This window comes from Leuciscus leuciscus, assembly GCF_965113295.1.
Source record: "Leuciscus leuciscus genome assembly, chromosome: 14".
NCBI classification, from domain to species: domain Eukaryota; kingdom Metazoa; phylum Chordata; class Actinopteri; order Cypriniformes; family Leuciscidae; genus Leuciscus; species Leuciscus leuciscus.
The window spans coordinates 39,217,974-39,236,422 of NC_138738.1; the positions used below are offsets into that span (position 1 = coordinate 39,217,974).

An 18,449-nucleotide genomic window follows, 5' to 3' on the forward strand; every position below is an offset into this window, starting at 1 on the left:
TTATTCAGAAACATAATGGTCCATAAGAAATATATATATATATAAATATATATATGAACATTAGAGTACAAGTTATCTTGGTTCAGAACTTCATCTATAATAAACATGTTCCATAAACAGCACAGATTTGTATTATATGTACAGCAATTACTAGTCTAGTATTGGATAGAATAATATTACAGCAAAAAAAATATGCTAAATTACAATGAATTTAAATTGCGCATACAGCAGACATAATACTAACCAAAGATGGGGAGAATTTTTTTTGAAAAAAATCATAACTTGTCAAAATTATAAAATATTTTATTTAAAATAACTACATAAAAAGTACAATTTTAAATAATTATATATTCATTACATTATAGATTAATGTAGATTTTGTTTATATTTTATAAACAATTATATAGCTGAAAAATATATTTTTTAAAGTCAGAAAATATATTTATGTATTTTATTAATTAAAAAATAAAATGACATTCAATAAAGTATTAAAAATAAATGCAAAAAATAACTTAAACCAGTTAAGATAGTAATAATTATGGTAAATGTGCACATATAAAGTGTCTAAAGCATAAGATATTGCAGTGTTAGAAGATAATGCAACGCAAAACAGGATTTACAGAGACAAACAGCTTTATAACAGCAACTTATTTGTTTGAAAACATATATCCACATCCATACACAATAATAACAAACTTTTAATAAAAACAAAAAAGTTTAGGTTAGATTTAAAAAAATCAGTCTACCGTTCACAATTAGATCGGAAGATGTGGCATTTTCAAGAAACTGCTGAAGACATCTGCTAAATGATTACATGTAAAACTATAATCCGAACTGCAAATCTAAGACATAGCTAATGAAAAAAACTCGCACAAGTGCTTGAATTGTGAGTTTTGAATGAAAGTGTGATGACACACAGATGTGGGGCCCTTATTGGCCCCTTGCAGTGTGGAGGAGGAGGGGTCTAGATCCTGTCATTGAGAGAGAGAGAGAGAGAGAGAGAGAGAGTTTGGTGGAGCTGCAGGTAAACGGATGTTTGTCAACAGGATCATTTCCCTCATGACACACTAATGACTAATGAGAAGATTCATTGATTACTGGAGCTTCAACTCAACACAGCTGTGTGTGTGAGAGAGAAAGACACAGAGAGAGAGAGAGTGTGTGTGTGTGTGTGAGAAGAACACACTCTCCGTTTGACGAGGACCCGCGTTTCCACACCAGCAACTTTTTTTTCCCAACATTCTGTTTTATTTTCCACCATCCAGGATGAAGCCCAACAAAAGAGGTGAGCTCCGTTCACATGCGCGTGTGTGTCGTGTCGAGTGTGTGTGTTTGAATGGGGTCTGTGATCGTGGCGTGATTTTCAGTCTGAGCGCGTGAGACGCAGATGTGCTTCTGATTCTCGCCTTTTCATGATGCAAGCGTTTGATTTTTAAACATTAGGACTCATTTCTGAAGAGCCTTTTCCATCTTCCCAGCGTTATCGACTCGCACGCGTTTGTTACATTGTATCATTGTGGTCTGATGACGTCACCGCGCGTTTGTTTGTTTGGTTTTTTTCGCGCGTCTGCGGCGCCGTTTGTTTATTCGCGTCTGCAAACACACTTTTGTTTGGTCGTCTTTGTATTTTGTGTGAAATTCAAGCGTTTTCTAAAAGTGAGGGAGTTGCCGTAAACGACGTTGAAGATGCAGGGGTTATTCGGTGATTTTGTTTATTAGTATTTGTTTGTTTGGGGCCCTTAGTGATTGTTTGGGTCTGCAAATTTACTAATCCCCTTCAATACCAACATGCAATACGAAAATCAGGAAGACGGAAATGACGTCGTTGGTAGTTCAATGAATCATTTATGTTAGATTAAGTCCATGAACTAATAGTTTGGTTGGTTTTTCTGAAGAAAACACGTGAAAGTCTGAGGGCCAGTTTTTTCAAATTTGATTCCACTAGTATTTTAACATTTTTCCCCAGTTTATATAATCCAGCTCAATGGTTGACTATTCATCCACATCCTTCACAAGAAACGCACGTTTTCATTTGGTCAAATATTTGAAAAATCTGAAACCACTGCAAATGATACGCAAAACTGTGACACGGATACAGTTGCAGACTGAAACATGAATGTCCAGAGACAGACACACACACACACACACACAATCTGCTTTGTTAAAGAGGAACTCAGGAACTCCCACATTTTTAGCTGTTCTTTGGCTGGCTTCAGGTTTCAGCAGGAGAAAGAAACTCTTGAGCTGCTGAAGTGTGTCTGATTCATGTGTGTCTCTGAAACTGAGTTTAGCTGCTATCAGACGTAAATGAGAGCCTGTGCTTTTCCCATAACCACACTGACTGCCGTTCCTGCCAAAAATACAGTATTTAGGCATTTACTGTGAGTGTTACTTCAGTAAGACTGTGGAAACTTGGTATTATCATCACTGTCAGGAATTCAGAAGGTTCCTCCATTGTTTGAAGGAGATCTTATAATGCTGTTGTTAATAGTAAGTAACCATAATTGTTTGTAACAATTCATTTATGAGCAATTTATTTGAGGATTTAACATGAAACTTCAGATTAGTATTTGAGGTGCTTGTCCAGAGTTTACTGGCCTTGTCTAATGTTTTTATAATGCAATAAAATGATGATTGAGAGATGAACGAATAAACTTCCTCAAAAGCCCGACGATCAAATTCAAGACTTATGTTTTAAAACTACAGAGATTTGATCATAAAACTAAGCATTTAATTGTCATTATTGGAAGATAATATATAGAGTATAATTGAGAGATTTATAATATATAGAGTTTTACTGAGATTTATAATGTGTGATATGTAAGTATTTGTTATAAGATCTCATTGGTTTACATTATAAGCATCAGAATTTAATCTTTTTGGCCATTTAAATATCAGCATCTGCACCAAATTGCATAAAATGTAGGTGATTTTTATTTTATTTTTTTAAGTTTGATCTGAAACCTGAAGTATCAAATATGATACCCTAAAAAAAACTTAATTTTCAAGAAATGGTTTTCATATGTCAGGTTCAGACTTTACAGGGTTATTATATTTGTGATTTAAATATTCAAATATGAATGTTTTGGCATCAGTATATTACACTATATATTGTTTACATGCTTGTGTTATGGTTGTGTTATGGCCGTGTTCGGAGTCAACTGCAAGATTCTTGTTGTTATTGTCTGCTTTATCTGGTCATATTGATTATCATAATAATCAGCAGCTAATGCTCTCATGATAATGTTCATTGTAAAAGTGTGGAGCCCACCTGTAGAGCCGCAGATAAGCTGTATTCCCCTCAGTTTGCGAGGCTGAAGGTGTGAATGGAGGAGCCGTTCAGAGTCAATAGTCTTTTGAAGTGTAAATTGAGTGCAGTCACACAGATTTATCCGCAGGACGCTTTTAAATGACTGACCGGGACGATTCAGGCGCAAGATAAGGTCTGATTCTCTGTTCCTCAGAAATCAAGGTGTTCGTTTTGCCAAAAAAAGACTTGGTTATAGTTCCAGTGAAATGGATGCATTGTTCTCTTTTGTACTGTGCATTTTGCCAAATTCAAAGGATCATCTGCAATGCATACAGAAAATGTGCATACTTTGCATAGTTGTGTTTCTGGTATTTAAGGGCATTGTAAACTCTTTGTGACCTGCACTGATTCAGTTTAACTCCTGCTGTTTTACTTTGAGACCAATAATGTTCTGTTGCCTTCATCTTCTCAGTTTTTGATGAGGATCAGAACGGAGACACCGAGTTTTCTGCCATGTCGGACAGTGACCCGTGCGAAGACGACGGTTATCCTCTCAACCTGTCCACCAGCGGCAGGAGAAGCGGCTCCTCCGCCAAACGGCGCCGGCGCGGAAACCTCCCCAAAGAGGCGGTTCAGGTTCTGAGAGACTGGCTATACGAGCATCGCTTCAACGCGTATCCGTCAGAGCAGGAGAAGCTGAGCCTGTCTGGACAGACGCATCTGTCCGTGTCGCAGGTGAGCACTAAACACGCTGTCCATGCAATTAGCACAAAACTGAAGTTTGCATGCAAAATTATCACAAAGTTAAGAACTGAAAATTGTCCTTTTATTTCAAACCAATATGATCATTTCCAATTTTCAAGCTCAAAAGGTAAAATTACCATGAAACTATCAAATTTTAGACATGCATTTGAAAACTGGCCTTCCTTGCCTCCATGTTGTTTCAAAGCCATGTGACGTTTTTCCATGAAACTGAAGCTTTCAAGCTGAAAAGAAAAAGCTCAATTACTGTAAAATCCTAAATTTAAGCTTATTTAGACTTAAGTTTGGGTCTGTTCCTCAGCTATCACATGGCTTCAGAAATATAGTGCATGAACCCATTCATTTGGTTATGAATGTCAGTTGTGCTCTTTCTGTCTAAGAGAGCATGTTTTTGCCAGAATAAGTTGCAAAGTGGACCAGACCGAGTCAATAGTCTTAAGCATCAAGATGAGTGAGGAATATTCTCTTTCCAATATTGTATTTTTGTGTACGTGTCTTTTTATCCACTCTTCACTTTTACATTTGGCTGTAATCTTCAAAGACTGAGACGTTCTCACACAGTCTGTGCTGTGTTTTGTCCTTGAGCGAGAGCTGCGGTGTTGTCAGAGCGCAGGAATGCGGGCGGCGAGGCCTGTGCTGCATATTTCCTCTGGTCTCCATTAGAGCCAGCTGTCTGTCTGACACAGCATGCGGTTCACTGCCTCACCAACAGGGGGCGCCACGTTAGATCCAAAAGTGCATCCCCCTGCCCTCATGTCACTCCAAACCCGTAAGACTTTTTGATGAAATCTAAGAGATTTCTGTCCCTCCATTAGACGGCTACACAACCTTAATGCTTCAAAAATTTTGCCTAAACCGCTAAATTCATATGGATTATTTTTACAATCTCGTTTTAGATTATGCTTTTTCTCTCTATTCCATCTTAGAAAATCTGGACATATCAGGGCATTTTGTGTTTTCCAGGCCTGGAAAAATCTTGGGAATTTATAAAATCGTAAATGGTCATGGAAATAACCATTTCTATAGTCTGTTTCTTGTTAGTTTTAAAGAATTTCATTGTTAGAAATGACTTTTGAGTGTTGTTTTTATTAGATTAGATTAGTTTTGTTGTATGAAAATGTGTCTTTTTGAAACCCTTATCCAGTCATCACAAAGGACTGGAAAGAATTATGGAAATTATTGGTCAGAAAGTGCAGAAACTCAGAGTTATGCTAATTAAACTTCACCATTTAGTTATGTCAGATTTATTTATAAAGCACTTAACATTTGTTTCAAAGCAGCTTTACAGAAAAATCATGTTAATGTTTACAATATCTTCATGCCTTATAGTAGCATTTAGCAGATTAGAGCTGGGCAATAATATACAGTAGTGCATTTGAAGTGGATCAAAAAAGTTCATCAAAGTTGTCTTAAGACAAGAACGGTTATCGTTCAAAATTCCTGTATAACTTTGATAAAAAAAAAATTTTTGATCCACTTCAAATGTTGACTACTGTAGTTTAGGTTTTGCGATGATACAAGCAATCAAGCAGTTGAGATTGTCGCCCTAAATACAAGTATGCAGTATCTATGCGTTTAAACTTTATGGCATTTTAAGTTTCTAATACTCTGGAATCTTTTTAATTCTGTTTCTAGATCTGTAACTGGTTCATAAACGCCCGTCGGCGGCTCCTGCCGGACCTGCTCCGGAAAGACGGCAAAGACCCCACTCAGTTTACAATGTCACGACGCACCAGCAAAACCGACAGATCCGCCTCCCCGGAAAGCCCCGCCTCCTCGACCCGCCCCTCAGTCATTTGCCCCGGCCCAACATTGGACTTGAGGCTTCTGGGTAACACTGCGACTGCGATTTTGGCCGGAGCCGGTTGCTTGTCGTCGTCCGGCAGTCAAGATGGAGGCGTTCAGGCTCTGATGCAACTGGACACTCGCGGTCTGCTGAGGCGAGAAGGTCTAACTGGTTTTCGGAGTGAAGATCATTACCTGACGACGATCCCGTTTGCTTCTACCTCTGTCCCAACCCTGGGAGCGTTGAGCCCGAGTGGGGTCCTGTTCAACACACCTCCTCCTACCCCACCAGAGCTGTGCGCGCAAGATTTCAGCGATCTGAAGCTTCTCGTGGACGCGGCCCTGCAACGAGCGGCTGAGCAAGAAAACTGCAGACAGAAAGAGCAAGCGAACGGACCTTCGGGTGAAAGTGAGCTCGTCCAGAATGGTGATTCGGAGACCATCTTGACTTCAAGGGACGAATCCAGTGCTGCCCCGGGCTTGATGGAGAGCGCAATATTACCAGTATCAGTTCCTGTCATGAGCCGCTCTTTTCCAGGCCTTCCCGTCGACCTAAGCTCAGCCGGTGTCTCCGATGTCCTCGGCAAGAATGTTACGGAGTCTGCTAGCTTTACGTCTTCTGGGATGTGGAGCGTCCGGCAATCCGGGCCACTTGCGAGCACGTGGGTTTCTCAGTACGTGCGTAATACGGTCACTGAAGCGGTCAACTGATCGGTGCGGAAAACTCAAGCAGACCAACTGACTTTGAACTCTTTTCGTTCGCTAAATTTTGTCGTAAGTTTGTTGGAAAAAAACTGGGTGCTTTTAGTACATGCCTTTTCGAGATCATTGCTAGATACTCAAAGAGCCTCTTCACCGATGTTCACTTCATTGGACTCAGGAGTGAAGCTTCTCTACGAACACAAGTGGATTCAGGTGTGAAGCTTCTCTACGAACACCAGGATGTATTTTTAAGACTTTTTTAAAACTCTTTGTAAACCAAAACCTCTTACCTTTTAACTACATGAAGTTTATGGGGCATCCATAAAATCCTCTTCCAGGATAATCCAGCATTTCAGACTCCGGGATCTTCGAGACCAGGTGTGCAGAAACACCAGCAAACCTGTACATCTCAGGTTTACCAACAACAGCCAAGAGATTTTCGTTTTAACGTTTGTTAGTGGCCTTGCGTAATTTTGGATAAAGACGCTCCGCATGTAGTTGCTCCTGCCTGTTTGCATCAGTATATACACTTTCACTCGTAGCATGCTTTACTTTTGTGTGATCTGTGAATGCAAAGACCAGCATGCAGCGTTTAATAAGGTCTGTTTAGGAAACAAATGTGCTCTCTTAGATTTAATACTTGCTCTGATTTTGCCTGAAAGCCACATGGTGTGTGTGTGTTTTTGTCATTTCCTGCACTTTATAGTCTCATTTTACCTCTTCGTCATTTATGCCAGAACCATTTAGATCCGGTCCCAGTCAGAATAGTCTCCGAGAGCGTGTGTCTGACGTGTGTCTGTGCTGCGGCCGGTCGTTGGGAAATTGATCGTACTGCAGAGATCATCGCTCACGCCTCGTGTGTGTGTGTGTGTGTGTGTGTCTGAGATGTGGAGACGAGGGCGTCTCAAAGACAGAGCTGACATTGATTTTCTTCAGTTCTCATGTAACATGAGCGTCGGGCTGAGATGAGTATTCTTCTGATGGTATGGTTGGGTCAAGTAGATGATCGGCATTAACAGTGTTTTACATGTTCATAAAGTCACAATGTAGAGGGGAAGGATATAAAAGTGTTAGTGAGTGAATTTAGACTGAAAGTGTTTTTTGACACTAAAGGAGTTTTGTGCATTTCCAAGATGAACTTGTTTGTACCTCTCAGAGATGAACTGAAGTGTTGCTTTCCTGCTCATAATCTGTGAATGTATCTAGAGAACTAACAAATATGATTTAGAAAATGAGCGATTTCCTCAGTCTTTCTCTCTTTTTGGACACTAGAGTTTCTAGATGGATTATGATTTTTATGCTTGTAGTTTCCATGAAACTGAGAACATGTACAGATAGTCAAATTAGTCTTTATAGTAATTTTAACCTTTTTTTTTTTTGTCTTTTTATGATGCGGTTCACATTATTTCAGTTTACTCTTGCTCACGAACGTGCCATAATTCTGATTAGTTTTTTCTCAGTGAGGTCAATGCAAAGGTCAGAGGTCATGTTCTGTAGTACTGTACACGTTACTTCTCATTGGTTTTCAGTGTGTCTCAGGTTTGTTTATTGTAGTTTTCACTTGACTTTTTCTTTCTCGTGGGTTCGAGTCGTTGTAATGTTACCTCTCTGACAACACACAGGGAGTTTTTAATTATTTCTGAGGTAAGGAATCTATAAGGTGCATCTGTATTTGAGAAATCGACTGTCATATTGTAGTGTCATCATATTACAGATCTAATTGACTAACCCCTCAAAACTGTGATCATTCGGTTAGTTACTGGAACAGTACGATCAATATTTTTTTTTTTGTATACTCTATTTTTTCACCGGTTCAGAAAGACCAATATTAATATTCCTGGAACTGTATTATTGTTATTGCAAAATGGGTCTTCTAGATGAGAATGTGAAACATGTAAATATCATTCAGGTTATTTGGCTGGCATAGACTTGCTTTTAATGCGTGTGTGTGTACATCAAATATGTGTATCTCTCTCCTGTACGACCAAATACATAATGCTTTTTTTATTTTTTATTAAGATGGACAGTTAAAACTGGCATTTGTGCCTTACCGGCTTCCTTAGAAAACCTTTGGACTAGTCTGTGCAATATCTGCCTTAAACCTTTGACACAGAGATTTTATTTGGTGTCCTTTTGTACAAATATTACAGAGAAATAAAAGCCTCATTTTTAATATGTTTGTAGTCATGTCATGGAGAAATCAATTTCCTTTTGTTTTCAGCAATTAGGAGCAAATATCCAGAAATGACCCAGACATGCACAAATGATTTATTTTTCTGTCGTGTGAGACCATCTTTATTTCAGTATAAAATACGTAACTTTCATATGACGGATGACTTCTTATCTGAGAGCTGCCACGTGTAATCACACATTTTATAAGCCAGATATTCACCGGTTTGATGGGGAAATATAAGATGCAGTACCACTGAAAAATCTACATATCCCAAAGTCTGTGGCCATCTAACTTCAAAATGTTTAAGGCAAGACACTACATGTGGATATAGGGTCAAAATGTTATAGAATATATATCGCCATACTTTCGCCAGTTCAGTAATCGCAGTAAATTAAGACAATTGTTTCATATTAAAATGCTATATTTAAATATGCATGATCTATTTAAATATGCGCTAATTTGCATACATTTCCAGAACATGAATCTGAATGTTGGATAAAGCCAAGAGCCATGTTCAGTTAAAATGTAATATATTAAATATGTATTTTTGGATATTTACTTTTCACTAGTCTGAAAGGATATATTATGGAAGCAAAATTGACCAGTGGCTAAAAAGACAATGGGTGCGTCTCGATCAGCTCCCTAGGTCGTGAACCAGTAGGCTATATCATGTACTCTAATTTGGGAAACGATATAGTGAGCATCGATGCACCCTGGATTTCACTGCATTGTGGGACTTTTTAGGGAGTGAATGTATCAATGCACTGGAAGGATTTTGCGATTGAGACAGCCATTAAGATGGCCGACTCCCTGATTGGTACCCTGACGGAGCTGATTGAGACACATCCAATGGTTTTGCCTGTAGTGTCTTGCCTTATGTCTCTGATATCGGTTAATATCGTTCATCGAGAAGGAGATGCTGAGAATCCTTATAAATGCACACAGCAAAATAACTTTGCACTATAACTAAACAGGTTTATGGGCGTCTCCAATGCAATAGTTTGCACAGATCAAGCCACAGCTGCTTCAACCTACTCAATCACACATAAAGTCCCACATAAAAACACAAAATATACATTGCAGATGGTTTGCAATGTAATCTAAATCGTGCATTTAGAGATCGAATTACTTATTTTATAGATCACCACATGAAATGCTGTTTTTCCCAGGGTGGATGTTCATCATGTCTGTGTTTGTAACGCGCTCTGATCGTCTACATGTCGTCTTTGTCCTTGGCTCCGTGTTTGAGAATCCGGGTGAACTCGCCATAGTTAAAGTTTCCCTTTTTGTCAATGGGAGCCTCTCTGAAGAGCTCGTCCACATCTTCATCTGTGAAGCGATCTCCCATGGTGGTCAGCAGATCTCGCAGGTGATCTTCATGAATGAAACCTGCGCAGACGAGGGTCAAACATGCAGTCAGAGCGAGAAGACCTCTGGTTTTTATATACAGTGTGTACAAGATGTGAACTACATTTGAATATTGAGGTATTTTAAAATTTTTGTTTGCATCTGCATTTGGAGAATTTATTTCCATATCTTATATTTACTGGGGAAAAAAAGTTACTTTTTTTTTATTATTAGTATGTCATTTAATTTATACACGTACTACAGGATCATGTGACACTGACTGGAGAAATGATACTGAAAATTCAGCTTTGATCATGGGAATGCTTTCCTGTAGCTCAGTGGTAAGAGCATTGCGTTAACAACGCAAGGTTGTGGGTTCGATCCCAAGGGATTGCACATATATATAAATGTATAGGATAATGCAATGTAAGTCGCTTTGGATAAAAGCATCTGCCAAATGCGTAAATGTAAAATGTAAATGAATAAATTACATTTTAAAGTACATTCAAATAGAAAAAATTTATTTTAAATTGTAATAATATGTACAGTATTAATGTATTTTTTAAATAGAAATAAAAGCAGGCTTGGTGAACAGAAAAGACTTCGGTAACACTCTGCAATGTCGCATTTGTTAACATTAGTTAATGCATTAACATTTTTTGCAGTATTTGTTACAATATTTATTAATGTTTGTTAATGTTTGTGAATAATAATAATAATCGTTCATTGTTTGTTAGTGTTAGTTCACAGTGCATTAACTAATGTTATGAAATACAGCTTTTGATTTTAATAATGTATTAGTACTTGTTGAAATGAACATTAACTAAGATTAATAAACGCTGTAGAAGTATTGTTCACTCTTAGTTGATATACTTGTCCAGTTGTGTATCAAGCAGCCTACAAATGAAGCATGCATATAAGAGATATAGAATATGTAATTAAAGGGCATTTAAGTAACCCTCTATTTATGGAGCCCCAAACCTGCAGAAATTAAAAATGTATAAATAAATATATAAATAAATATAAAAAATAAAGGAAAGTTAAAAAATAAATACAAAAAGTAATAAAAGGAAAAATTAATGCAACAATAAATTTAGAACTAAATTTGATTATAAAATGAATTTTTTTTTTATCAAGTCTTATATTCCTTTATTTTCATATTATTACATTATTTGTTTGTTTGTTTGTTAGGGCTGGGTTCAAAATATTGATTTCTGATTTTGATGAACCGATATTGATTCTTAAATCCCAAAAATCAATCTTTCAGTGTTTCAAAGAAACACACGAGACAGGAGTATAGCGAACTTCACTCATCGTTTACTCATTCCCTTCCGTTCTCCACACATTACACAACACTTCAAAATAGTAGTCAACAATGTTCAATTCTACTCATGAACAGAACAGAATTGAATCTAATTGCTTGTGAATCGAATCGTAATGCGTCAATGCCTAGCCCTATTTATCTATAATTTTCGCAGGTTTGGGCCTCCATACTGCGAGACCCTCCGTGAACTCTTTATATTAAACCAGTGTTTGTTTTACCAGTTCCTTCCTCATCAAAGCAGGCGAAGGCGTTCCTTATCACGTCCTCCGGGTCGGTTCCATTGAGCCGTTCTCCAAACATGGTGAGGAACATGGTGAAGTTGATGGGACCTGGTGCTTCACTCATCATTCCCTCCAGGTAATCATCAGACGGGTTCTTACCTGAGCGCAAACACACCAAAGGAAATGTCATTAGATGTGATAATATGATGATATTCACAATATTATGTCATGTCCTCTCTGTCAGACTGACCCAAAGAGGCCAGCATGTCATGCAGATCCTCTTTATCGATGAATCCGTCTCGGTTCTGGTCAATCATGTTGAAGGCCTCTTTGAACTCTTGGATCTGTGACTGGTCAAACATGGCAAACACATTTGAAGTGGCTCTCTGTGGCCTCTTCTTAGTGGTCTTCCCCTTCGCTCGCTTGCTGGACATGTTGACGGTGTTTCAGGTCTAAGGAAAGAGCAGAAGATATTCTGTAAAGGGTTCATTTTTCTAATCGTTAGAATTCGATTCTAATTCGTATAGAATCGATGATCTTTTTAGGGAGTGAATGTTTCAATGCACTGGAAGGATTTTGCGATTGAGATTGGCCGGCATAGACTTGCTTTTAATCCGTGTGTGTGTACATCAAATATGTGTATCTTGATAAACTTAAGGTTGAGCCACTGTAGTCACTTGGACTATTTTAACGATGTCTTTACTAACTTTCTGGGCCGGCAAGTTTCAATTACATAGAAGCCTATGGAGGAGTGAGACAGCTCTCAGGTTTCATCAAAAATATCTGGATTTGTGTTCTGAAGATGAACGAAAGTCTCACGGGGTTGGAACAACATGAGGGAGAGTGATTACTGACTTCAATTTTGGGTGAACTAACCCTTTAATGCGTCTGCAAGCGACAATTACAGGGTCCAGAGTCAGTAGCGGCCTTTGCCTTGTTTCAGCCAGAGCTTCAGCTTGCCCTCGAAAAAGATAATGATAGTGCTGTATTCGCAAACGATGACCCAGGCCAGAGGCCTCTTGATTTCGCCAGTACAGCCGAACTGAATGGATTAACCATCAACATTGACAAAACTAATGTCAGTGGCATCAACGGCATGAAGTCTACAGTGGAATTGGTCTCGCTTCTGCCGCCTTTGAATGGTGCTTATGAAGGAAGCATAATGTTATGGTCTAAACAAAAATTCATATTTTTCAGACACTTATCTCAGTATTATTACATGGATCTGAAACAGGGACGCTGCTAAAAGTCCCCGTGTAGTTAACCATTTTATCCTTTAAAACTCATCTTTGATCACCAAAATAACATATTTTAACCTTTTTTCCTTGAAAAAAATGTCTTCATGCCTTTAAATATCTTGAATGTAACTCGACACCCTTGCCTCATTTAGTATACCTGGTTCTATGAATATGCAAATGAGCCCCGTCTCTAGGGGTCGCTAACCTCTTAAAATAACAAATCTCTAATAATGTTTATGGGAAATAATGTTTATGGATGAGTGAATAGCCTACATTCATGTTTTTTTAACATCAGTAAATGAGCGTGGAATCATGGAATTTGTCGTCATGCCGATGGATCTAACATTAATGTCCAGGGGGAAGTAATGTTTATGGATGAGTGATTTATGATGTTTGGTTTTTTTTTTGAGTGTGTTGAAAGTTATAATGTTATTCTGTGGCTCTCGGCATCTCGAAAACGCCACACCGATATTGATCCTCGTTTTAGTTCTACTTTTGTCCCAAAGTCTGCTTGCCATGATCCTTAAAGTTTGAACGAAACAACAACAGCGTGAGCGTGCCGCTATACGTAACGCAGTTGTCCACGTCTGTCGCCATGGTTACAATGGCAGTACAAGCAGAAACCAGGGATAACGCGGTTATTACGTCATTGAAAGGCGACAAGTGAACAGGGACGGGCACTATTTAAAATTGTGCATTTCTCTGAATTTACTAATTTTTGGAAACGTTTAAGATAATGTAAGTACACAATTGAAAGAAATATATAACACTGTGCAAGTGGTCTTTGGATATTTTGATGCAAATCATTAGCAAACCATTCTTAGAACATATTTTATCTCTCAGAAACACTCACATAAGCAGAACTCGGCTGACAGCTGGAGTGTAACGAGGATCTGAATACGAGGATTTATAGACAGACCAGAAGTCACTTTAAGATGTGCCATTTAATGCTGATTTAGTTAGCGGTCTCCCTTTAAGATTCACTCCAAAGTGTTTGTGATTAAGGATGTTAGTCAGCTTTGATCTTGGGAAACATTTTCTATCTGTAACAGAGCAGATTCACTAAAGGCCTTTACAGCCATTCGCATCAGAGAAGATGTTACAGACGGTTTCTGTCGAGTCCCGTGTGAACAGCAGCACATTTCATAACCATGACATGTATCAATACATTGTGAATGTGTCATTCATGTTATACGGAAGACCACAGTCAGCTAACACTCATTTTCATATCTGTGTTTTTATTGCTCATGCATTCATAGTTTCTCAAAGTCTTCTCAATAAAGCAACCAAATGCTGTGGGATGATCTATCCATTCTGTCTATATCAGGCCTGGTCCATATGCAAATGACCTTCTGTTAATCATCGTTAATCCTGCTGTCTCCATAACGAACTAATAACACCCAACTAACATCTAAGAATGTTTTCCTAACATTTCCAGTAAGTTATTAAAAAACGTTATTTCTGAATGTATGTTCAAAATGTCTAGATGTTCTTACTATATGTGAACTTTAAGGGAATATTCCGTTTTAGAATTCTGCAAACATATAGGAGAACGATACTTTTTAATGTTCTCTGAACCTTCTGAAACTGGTAGTAACAATAAAAAAATAAAAATGTAAGACGAACCTCCAAATAAAATGTTTCATAAAAAAAGTTCCATAAATGATGTATAAATAATGTTTTTGTTCTAAAATTTTGATAAACATTAACAAAGACCAGATAACTTTGAACGAGCATTCTATTAACATTACTGGAAGAACGTTTGCTCATAACGTTCTGAAAAAGTTCATTGTTAGCTGGGAAATTGTCTTATGAATATGGCAAAAGTCTAGTATCTCCAATAATTGCTTATTTTTGGTGTAAAATTACACTGAGGTTCTCAACTGCATGGGACCCACATTTTCTCATTACGCCACAACCCACATTTTTAGGAATTTGAACCATGTAGCCTATTTATTTACACACATAGCCTAGTACATACAGTCCCACATTACATAACACATACATTTTGAGAATTTCACTAACACTGATGAATAAACAGTAGCTATAAGGTTATAGGCCAAATAGCAGTCCCAGTAATTGTAATACAATACATTTAGTAAGTTTGTAATGTATGAGCCACCACATCAGTCATCCAAAAATATAGAAAATAACACAAAGTGAAAATAAAGTGGTAATTTGCATTAAGGTCATGGAAACTTCATTTTCCATGGTAAATGCACAATATTAACATTGTGTTAATAAAACACACTGATCCTGGTGAATAGACGGACACCTGCATGCAAAACATACGACCAGTTAGGCTAATTTGTTGGTATTTTTTGGTAATTTCATGATTTACTAATTCACAACAACTACGACTTTGCATACTCGTAAAGTGAAATTATACAGCGCGCGTCCGCGTTTTGCGCGGGCAATTGAAGAGTGCGCGCGCGCCTCGAGCACGGCTGACATGAGAGGAAAGCTCGTTTTTTTCTGAGGTGAGATACTTTTTATTTCGTAACAAGTTCCACATATGATGTTAGAATAATGACATTGACATATGGCCTGACAACATTCAATCTGACAGCAGATTCGGAGTCAGTAACCAGTGTTTCTCAGGCACTCTTTACTTGAAGTGCGTCTGACAGAAAATCCAGCCGCGTTTACGCACGTCTTTCAGAATAAAACTCTCGCATCAGTAAAACATTCAGAATTGTAGTAGTAGTTGTTGTTGTTTCTTTGACTACACACTCTGTAACCAACTTAAAATATGGACAGTTGAGAAACCCTTCTCTATTTTAAACTTTCTGACTGCATTATTCCTGGCTGTCCTGTGTGTTTTGTGGGTATGAGGTAGGACTAGAATTAATGTAATTTATTAACCTGCTTATTTTAAGCTGTGTGTGTGTGTGTGTGTGTGTGTGTGTGTGTGTGTGTGTGTGTGTGTGTGTGTGGCCCTGGTAAACTCTAATTTATGAGGACAATATGTCCTATAAATATACACAATATCCGAAATTCTTGTCCTTGTGGAGACATGTTTTGGTCCCCATGAGGAAAACAGCTTATAAATCATGACATACTAAGTGATGTTTATTGAAAATGTAAAAATGCAGAAAGTTGTCTGTGATGGGTAGGTTTAGGGGTTGGGGTTAGTGTAAGGGGATATAAATACAGTTTGTACATGCAGTATAAAAATCATTATGTCAATGGAAAGTCCCCATAGAACATGTGTGTGTGTGTGTGTGTGTGTGTGTGTGTGTGTGTGTGTGTGTGTGTGTGTGTGTTTATGTGTGACAGCATCATCAGAACACAATGTCCAGCTTGACCACAGGATTAAATGCAGGAATTTAGAAACAGACCGGCCTGAGGTACATCAAACGCTCATCCCTGCGAGACATGTTCATGCCCTTATTGGGTCTTAATATGCTGAAGAAAATAAGACAATATCATTGGGTTTTTAATTGCAAAAATTGGGTTAAACTCAGGTTTAAAATATTGTTTTAAATGTCGATCAGGTTTTTTTTTTATGTGTCCTCAAATTCAATGTCACTTTCCATCCTGTTACTTTTTAGGGGTTGAATCACTTTAATATGACACAGGAAATGACATCATCATGTTGGGAAATAAGCAGCACAAACATCATCAGTAAGTGTAGCCTATTATCGATGGATTGCATGAATTCTGTTGTGTTCGTTGGTTTTTCTCTCTAAATCCTGTTTAAATGACACACATCATCATAAATGAACTTCAAGTTGATGTCCTAATGTACTCTAACTCTCAATCCCTCGCTTCAGCTGTTACGAACACCCTGTCTCACATCCTCCCTTCATTCGTTTGTTGCTTCTGACACTGGATTGGCACTAACAGGCCGTCCAGTGATATTGCCTCACGAAAACTTGTGCAGTTTAACAACAGTAAGGTTTTGTCACGCTCTGAATAAAGACAACAACACTATAATCTAAAACAAACACATAGTTGCTGATTTCTGTTAATGAGTTTCTTCTGCTATCATTTCAGGTCCTGTCCTCCAGCCAATGGTTATGTCATAAGTCTGACCGCTGACTTTTGACCTCAACGGTGCATTTACAAAAACACCAAATGCTGTCCTCCAGATGAAGCCAAGTCACAGCTACATGCAAAGAAACACATTATTCTCTGAATAATTCAAGTTTATATGAGTTATGACCATCACTGAGGAGGACAAACTCCTGGATCTCTAACAGAAATGCATTAGAAAGCACAGTATTCGCTCACTGGACACTTAAAGAAACACTCAAATGTCCAGATCCTTTGCTCAGCGGGATTTGAAATGATCCTGGATCAGTTTCAGCTCCATAACTCCCAACATACGTCACCAGCTCCATCTAGATCTTTCCTCAGTGCCTGCCTAACTTTTGTGGAAAGCCTAAGACTTCTAAGCACACGAAACCAAACCAAAGCACAATTAACTCACCTTTGCTACAGCTGAGGGGTTGTGGTCTTGTGTCTGCTGTCTTTGTGTTGGAGAGTGAGACAGTTACTTTTGCGGGACACAAAAGTTTCTTCAGAGCATCAGCTCGAGTAATGCGCCCCTCCCACTTTACTCTCGGCCAATCAGAGCTCTCCGTTCTCCCAGACAGAGCCGGCCCACAGCAGGGGATTTACCATATAAGGGCAAAGAATGCTCAGCCTGTCTTTGTGTTGAAGGCACACAGAGAACAGAGACCCGGAGGAATCAACATGAAATGACAGGAAAAGAGATAAGCTGCCTTATTTAGACAAGGCCTCGCATCATGAGGGATGAATGTGTGTGTGTGCATTCCTCAAAACCCCTGCCTTGGATGGACAGTGATCTGGAAAAATCTACTACTGAAACTCTTTATTATAGGGAGATCTGTTCCCTGGATAACTCTGTTTATATTAATTAACTCGTACTTTTATGCGTGACAGTAGTTTGGTTACTGTCTTCCAGGGCCATTAAGTCTGACATGAGCCATGAACCAAATGAGAGAGAGTTATTATTATTATTATTATGGAAGTTATTATCTTACTGCTCTTGGAATAGGTCTTTTATATGCATCATTAAAGCTGGAATTGTTACCATTTACAGAGTGTGTCTTTACAGAGTGTCTAAACACTGAAAAATATTATGGAGATTGAGCATAAGTACAGCAGATATATAAGTACAGCAGTTATATATTTTTTATTATTTAATGCTGGGATACACATTATTTATATACACATGGCATAATCGCTGCGAGGACATTATGATTTTATTGTCAGTAAGTAATTAATAACATGTTTCCATATGTTATTTCAGATCTTTGAACAATATACATTTCGACAAATGCCATGTGTGACAAAGTATTTTATGTATTTAGCATTTATTAAAGGGATAGTTCACCCAAAAAATGAAAATTCTGCTGTTATGTACTCACCCTCAAGTTGTTATGAATCTGTAGAAGTTATGTCTTGTGTTGAACATAAAAAGATAAAGATATTTTTGAAGAATGTTGGGTAATCAAACTCTTTCTGGTCGTATTGACTTTCTAAAGTATAAAGTCAATGGAGACCAGAAACTGTTTGATTACCAACATTCTTCAAAAAAAAAATATATTTTTTGTATTCAACAAAACAAAGAAACTCATTTTGTACGTTTTCTTTTTTTCTTACGCTTTTGTAACAA

The 18,449-nt window shown here is 38.0% G+C and overlaps 2 protein-coding genes across 2 annotated transcripts; one reads left to right on the top strand and one right to left on the bottom strand.

The window, feature by feature from the left end:
* Window positions 1–1,010: 1,010 nt before the first annotated feature.
* On the top strand, window positions 1,011–8,676 carry tgif2 (TGFB-induced factor homeobox 2). The gene is made up of 3 exons (XM_082136208.1): window positions 1,011–1,285; window positions 3,723–3,985; window positions 5,648–8,676. The coding sequence occupies exons 1-3, from the start codon at window positions 1,267–1,269 to the stop codon at window positions 6,506–6,508; spliced, it is 1,143 nt and encodes a 380-aa protein (XP_081992334.1). The 5' UTR covers window positions 1,011–1,266; the 3' UTR covers window positions 6,509–8,676.
* Window positions 8,677–8,766: 90 nt separating this feature from the next.
* Window positions 8,767–17,393, bottom strand: myl9b (myosin, light chain 9b, regulatory). Its single transcript, XM_082136258.1, has 4 exons — window positions 17,238–17,393; window positions 11,815–12,016; window positions 11,562–11,723; window positions 8,767–10,061 (listed from the first exon to the last, which is right to left on the bottom strand). Exons 2-4 carry the CDS (start codon window positions 11,996–11,998, stop codon window positions 9,886–9,888), a joined length of 522 nt encoding a protein of 173 aa, XP_081992384.1. The 5' UTR covers window positions 11,999–12,016; window positions 17,238–17,393; the 3' UTR covers window positions 8,767–9,885.
* Window positions 17,394–18,449: the final 1,056 nt, after the last annotated feature.

What these genes read in the sequence shown, in the direction of transcription:
- tgif2 (XM_082136208.1), top strand. An exon ending in CGCATCTGTCCGTGTCGCAG is followed by an intron (nt 3,986 to 5,647) that starts GTGAGCACTAAA and finishes TTCTGTTTCTAG; the next exon opens with ATCTGTAACTGGTTCATAAA.
- myl9b (XM_082136258.1), bottom strand. Translation starts at nt 11,998, where the DNA reads ATGTCCAGCAAGCGAGCGAAGGGGAAGACCACTAAGAAGAGGCCACAG. An exon ending in TGACATGCTGGCCTCTTTGG is followed by an intron (nt 11,724 to 11,814) that starts GTCAGTCTGACA and finishes GTTTGCGCTCAG; the next exon opens with GTAAGAACCCGTCTGATGAT. An exon ending in CTTTGATGAGGAAGGAACTG is followed by an intron (nt 10,062 to 11,561) that starts GTAAAACAAACA and finishes TCGTCTGCGCAG; the next exon opens with GTTTCATTCATGAAGATCAC.